Source organism: Orbicella faveolata, unplaced genomic scaffold (genome assembly GCF_042242905.1).
Source record: "Orbicella faveolata isolate gen_17 unplaced genomic scaffold, um_ofav_v1 contig_34, whole genome shotgun sequence".
NCBI lineage: Eukaryota > Metazoa > Cnidaria > Anthozoa > Scleractinia > Merulinidae > Orbicella > Orbicella faveolata.
In genome coordinates, this window is record NW_028301563.1 from 29,913,044 (window position 1) to 29,919,359 (window position 6,316).

General features: G+C 40.3%; 1 protein-coding gene across 2 annotated transcripts; it reads left to right on the top strand.

The window, feature by feature from the left end:
* Nucleotides 1-1,610: 1,610 nt before the first annotated feature.
* LOC110048756 (stearoyl-CoA desaturase-like) lies at nucleotides 1,611-6,229 on the top strand. 2 transcript variants are annotated; one of them, XM_020754542.2, is made up of 3 exons: nucleotides 1,611-1,774; nucleotides 2,915-3,448; nucleotides 5,115-6,229. In XM_020754542.2, the coding sequence occupies exons 2-3, from the start codon at nucleotides 2,919-2,921 to the stop codon at nucleotides 5,554-5,556; spliced, it is 972 nt and encodes a 323-aa protein (XP_020610201.1). In that variant the 5' UTR covers nucleotides 1,611-1,774; nucleotides 2,915-2,918; the 3' UTR covers nucleotides 5,557-6,229. The 2 variants fall into 2 exon arrangements, with proteins under 2 accessions (XP_020610201.1, XP_089155215.1); XM_089299089.1 differs by lacking the exon at nucleotides 1,611-1,774 and having other exon boundaries at nucleotides 2,821-3,448.
* The last annotated feature ends 87 nt before the right edge of the window (nucleotides 6,230-6,316 follow it).

The following is a 6,316-nucleotide window of genomic DNA, read 5'->3' on the forward strand; positions in this document are numbered from 1 at the left end:
AGCTTACCGCATTAAGGTGGCTCTAAACAGTTTCCAGCACTTTTCAAGACTTAGATGTAGATTTTGATGGTCATTACTTAACCAATCTTTATCACTTGATGGTACAATTGTGGTATAAAAAAAACTGCCCAATCATTGGTGAATATGTTGTTATCATTTTTGTGACAAAATAGGTTACCATAGCAACAGAATGACCTGCTTAAAATAACCTTAATTTTACAGTTAATTACTTATAGCTATATCTCGAAAATGGCATGGTGAAACCCATTTTTTTTATTATCAATTTTTGATTAGCAGGATAAGATGCATTCAGAGCCACTTTAATTTTTCAAAATTTTAGAGGAGTAGTCTCTAATTAAAGTGGAACCTGTATGAGCAGATGCCAGTGTCAGTGTCCACTTAACAGAGCTGTTCTCTCACAAGTGTTAGTTTCACACAAAAATGGACAGAAAACTTAAAATTGATTAATTAATTAGTTAATTAATTAATTAATCAGAGTCAGTAGAAGGAAATCAGGTTATGGAGTCTGACAAAGTTCTTTGTTTATGTTTTGTGTTCTCTTTTTCAGTCTTGACCCTGTACAAAACAAAAGGTGTTTTAATCTGTCTGAGGAACTAACCAATAGAAAATTTTCGGATAGCGTGTTAGGTCTATGAGGGCAAAGAAAAACGGGCATTGCACAGTTTCGGACCACCTAGCACCAATTTTGGCATCTTTCAGCTTTTCTCCTTTGAAGTTTTCAGGGCTTTCGTAACCATTCCCTTCTATGAACTATGATTTATACAGTGTATCAACATAAAATGGGGTCACCAGAAGCTTACATTCTTGCACACTGGTGTCACCAATCATAAGTGGTTCTTTGACGTCATGTTTTAGTTAATGTTACGTTTTACGTTGTCATCCGTTTGTACAAAGATGAAGAAATTTCTTGAACACGGTAACAGTCTTTTATATGGCCACGCGGTTGAGCGGCTTTATTGGAACTCTTACTGCTTAGCTGGTACATTCCCTGCCGACTCGCCCTTCTCCGCATTATGTAGGGGTTGAACCAGAGCGCAGAAAAGAATGGGATTGGGAAAAATAGAGTAGAGTGCGAACCGAGTCCTTGAGTGATTTATACGTCGAATGATCAGCCTGGCAGACTTCAAACAACTGAAGCGTAACAAAGCGTATTCTCTGCAATGTTACGTGCATCATATATATCGCGAAAAATACCCTCGGTGAAGATGTAAAAAACTGGGCACTAGAATATGATATAGCATGCAATAAAACTAATTGAAATGCTAACCGGACGTCTGAAAAGGTCGGCTTTGATGCTTTTTACGCTGCTGATCCTGATCTAAACCAAGATCCGGCTTCACTCCGCTGCTGTTTGTACAAGAGTTCCTTGCATTACAGTTTATCCTACTGAATACGATATAGACTTTAAATAAAAACAGCGAAAAGCAAACTTCATACCGAAAGGAAGACTGCGCACGTGATGTATTTTCGCGCCATATTTTAATCATGACGTCATTCCCCCTCTCCTCCACCCCCCTCGTCCCTCCCCCTCATAGACACTTAATGAGATTGCATATATTTTGCTTTTATTTTGGGCGGATCCGGCGCGAAATCATTTGTTGTAACACTAAACCATTTCCCATTACGCAAAACCATTTATTAGTCACGTTAAACCGTTTCACGTCACGGTTAGCTCGCTAAACTGGTTGCACCAATTCACGTTACGGAAAACCATTTCAGTGGTTTCTGCCTGAACCATTTCATAACCTAAACGGTAAGCCCTTTAACTTGATACTAAACCATTTTTCGTCACGATTTATGTTTGGCTTCAAGCCATTAAACCAATACAGACATTGCATAGTTCGCTTGATCATTTGCCGTATCGCACTGGTAAACCATTTCACATTACACTAAGCTATTTCAGACTTTTTAACTTGCAAGTGAATATATGAAAGATCATATATTTGAACTGCGGAGAAAGATATGGAGACATGCTCGATCATCGCAGTTAGTAAATTATAGAATTAAAGCCTGAAAAACTTCAGGCTTGAACGGGATTCGAACCCATGACCTCTGCGATACCGCTGCAGTGCTCTACCAACTGAGCTATCAAGCCAACTGGGAGCTGATCATGTTGTGAGTTCGCTTTAATTTCACAACTGCTTAAGTGGTGTACATAACTGCGATGATCAATCATGTCTTCACCTATTAACTTTCTCGGTTTGACTTTGGAGACTATACCGGTTTTTGTTTACTTTTGCTAGTTCTACTACCTCCTAGCCGCACTTCAAATAGAAGCAGAACCATTTACATTCAGACTTGATCATTTACATTCACGTGTATTTATTGTACCGTTTCCGCCATGCAGTTGCTAATCTGTCTAGGCCATCCTATCCAACTGTGCTAGATCTTTTCGAATAACCTCAACTGGCCATTTCTAATTATTCTAAATCGGCCATAACCTTGCGTGTCACTCGGGCGTGAAATAATCCAAATATTTATTTTGCTTTGGGAAAGAAAAAAAAATAACTGAATTGCACACGTGACTTGTAACGCACCACTAACGAAGAAGAGAAACTGGAATTGCGCCTAAATAAAACACTTTTAGGATCCCATTAAGGCGAAATGGGATAGAGTAGTCTCTTAACTCCAGAATTTTAAGTTTCTTGTCAGGATGTAAGCTCACTTAGGATTGCAAATGTCATGCTTCGCCCGTTGAGAACCACTTACAAGTGTTTGCTTTTTATTGGCGGATCTTTTCATGTATGTATAATTGCTAGACGATATTGTGATTCGTTTTTTTTTCCCAGGGGCACTTAATATGCTCATTTCTCATCCATTTTGTTATATAGCTTGAATATTTTGCCGCGCAATTAAAATTTATAATCCTATTTAACTCTCGTGATATCCGTAGAATCATGGCTCCGCGGAGGTCCACAGCTGTTGAATCGGAGACTACCCACTCTGTACCAGAAACGAGTGATCGAGAAACCCCGCGCCCACCGCAACAGATCGTTTGGCTAAATGTCTACTTGATCACAGCGCTCCATCTATTGGCGCTGTACGGTTTCTACCTTATACCCTCGGCAAACCCATGGACTTGGTTCTGGAGTGTGCTGCTGTTTCTCTGGGGAGGTATGGGTGTCACCGTTGGTGCTCACAGGCTATGGACTCACCGCACGTACAAGGCTACTTGGCCCCTGAAAGTATACCTCATGGTTATGAATTGCTTCGCTGCACAGAACGACATCTTTGAATGGGCGAGAGACCACCGCGTTCACCACAAGTATTCTGAGACGGACGCGGACCCGCACAACGCAAAGAGAGGGTTCTTCTTCTCACACGTTGGGTGGTTAATGATGAAAAAACACCCCGATGTCATAAAGAAGGGAAAACAACTGGACCTGAGTGATTTGTACGAGGATAAAATCGTCATGTTTCAGCGAAGGTAAGCTTGATTGTGAACAACTCCCTGTTTTAATCGCGCATGATTTCACACGAAAATGGTTGCTATAAAATAAGCTCTGAGTAGGATTAAGCTTCATAACCCTGAGCCGTAATAAGTCTAATAAAATCCGTTAAAAGGGAAGGCGAGCTTTATATGGTCTTATATTTCTAAATTCCAAACTTACGCAACTTAAACAAACCTCGCCACCCTTGAATGCTTTTGAACCCTCCCTCCCTCCCTCCGTACTCTCCCCTCTACCTCCCCCTCCCGCTTCCTCCAAAGGGCATGACACAAACTGAGCGGGGACATATTCACCGTTTTTCTTGTATCCTCCCGTGTACGTTATTATAGTCTTTTTACAGTTTGTAAACACTAATTATCATTCGATCATTTTGTTTGTAAGTGAATCAACTAAAATAGCGCGATCCAGTCCTTTTACTTGCACTTATATAATACACACGTGCATGGTCCTATATTTGATAATGTAGCAGATTAAAATGGGCAGCTCATGAGCTGATGGGAGCCCCGCTGGGGGACTCCTATGTGAAACGGTCGGGGATGCTCGTCTCGCTTAGGGGTGTAAATCACGAAATTTAATTTGGTCTCGCTTCGGGTGTTCAGGTATCTTTAGATGTTGCACTCCAAGAAACAAGAAAAAGGCTGTAAGGCCTGTCCCGATTTGGCTCGACAACTTTTGAGCAACGTTCGGCGTTTGAAGCAACTTCTTGCCGTTCTAGCAACCTCGAGCAAGTTCTGCCTTTCTGAGAAACTTTTTGAGCAAAATATAGGTTAAGAGCACATATCAAGCACGAAAAAGTCAACGATTTCATAGAAAGCTTTAATTTATGCGAATTTCCTAAATGTTTGTCAACTCTTTGAAGTTTGAACACATAAGCTCTCACTTGGCAAGACGTCAAATGAACCATGCATGTGCTTTGTTCCGTTAGACTTAAGAGTGACCGTAAATTTCGCCCACATTTGCGAGAACTCTTTAAAACGAAGTTTCAAGATTTTTTTGTTTTGACCGATGATCAATGAAGAACGAAAAATATAGCTTTTAATTGACGTTTATACAAAAATATCAAGAAATTTAGGAAGCAGCTTTTGAAATTTAGGTACCAACTTTTTGGATTTTTGGCAATTTTCTAGCAACTTTTTGGCATTCCATTGAGCAACTTTCCGGCATTTTACGAACGCAATCGGGACAAGCCTAAACGCTCTTATTGTCCATTTAAAACTGATTTCCTTTAGGGGCAAAATAAATCTCGAGCCACGCCTAGATTGTTCTCACTTTTAGACATATAATTCATTGTTTCCAACGAGCATCCCCTACTTCATGCGGGAGTCTCCCCCCCTCCCTCCCGCGCGCCCCCGCCCCTCTCGGGTGGGAACCTGCCACTAACTTATTAAATAAAATATCATGCCCCATAATACATTCTGTTTGCCCCCCAAATTTTCCATAAACTACTATTATTTTTAAATGCTCTTGGGAGATCTGCGTAGAGCATTTCACATTAACAGCAAATGCAAAATTTGGGTGGCAAACAGAGTGAATTAAGGGGAATTGGAAAAATAGACAATTAAAGTAGAGCCAACAAAGTAAATGCGAAACATATATAAATAAACATAAAAAAATAGTAATATTTCAGTTGTATTTTTATTCCAGACACTACAAGCTTCTCAGCATACTCTTTAATATTGTAATCCCCACCTGCATACCGTGGTACTTTTGGAATGAAACCTTCTCGAACGCATTTTTCATAAGCTTCGCATTCCGTTACGCTTTCATCCTCAACGCTGCATGGTCAGTGAACAGCTTTGCCCATATGTACGGAGACAAACCTTATGACGAGACTATTAGTCCATCGGAGAACGCCATTGCAATCCTAGCAACGGTCGGCGAGGGTTACCATAACTACCACCACGCATTTCCACAGGACTACGCTGCGGCCGAGCTGGGTGCCCTGTGCAACGTTTCTAAGTGGATTATTGACGCATGCGCGTTGGTCGGTCTGGCATATGACTTAAAAACTGTTTCCAAGGAGGCCATCTTACAGCGGAGAATGCGCACTGGGGATCTTCAGCATTTAAACCATCATGATGATTAAGAGTTTCCCATGGTAGCAACTTACTTTCAGTTATCCAAAATAGCGTTTTCTCGGGCGAATTAAATGATTATTTTCATAAAGAACCCGTTGTACTGTTTGGCGCCCAATTGGAACTCCTAATTAAAAATCGTTTTCACATGACGTCACGGCTGACGTCATTGTTGACATTTTTCCTCATAAACATACTACTTTGCGCATAGAAGCCATTACGCTAGACACCAACTGACTAGAAATATTTAAAGAGCTTGTGAAAAATAGTTATTGGTGAGATGTTTGGATTTTTGGGTGTAATATTCGCGGAGAAATTGGCTTTTAAAAACTGCAAAATTTCTGGGTGGCAAAAGTACTAATGAGCTCTAACATTCTTTGTAAAATTTTGAGTTTCTAAGCTCGCGTCACACGAAAACTATTCAATACATCGGACTCAAATTCCTTGGGACTGTTAATCGTGCTGTGCCCTTTCAATATTGAGAGCTAATGTTTTTGTAACTCAATCAGGAACTGTATCGCTTATGCCAATGAGGCAAATATGTTAAACAAAGATTGTTCTAATGGTGTTCCAAAACAATGAAACGGTGGTCATGTTGGTGAACTAAACCAATCTTATGCGAGTTGAACTCTTTTCTTATGTCAACAATTTCTTTTGTTCCAATAAAGTTGCATGTGTGCTGGTCACGTGAGTGAAAATGTTCTACTACACTGAATTTCGCCGGGATAGAAGATTTTAAAAATGCATTTTGTCGGATAATGTAGCTTGAAA

Coding starts and splice junctions, on each gene's coding strand:
- LOC110048756 (XM_020754542.2), top strand. CDS start 2,919: ATGGCTCCGCGGAGGTCCACAGCTGTTGAATCGGAGACTACCCACTCT. Junction 3,449..5,114: donor ATCGTCATGTTTCAGCGAAG/GTAAGCTTGATT, acceptor TTTTTATTCCAG/ACACTACAAGCTTCTCAGCA.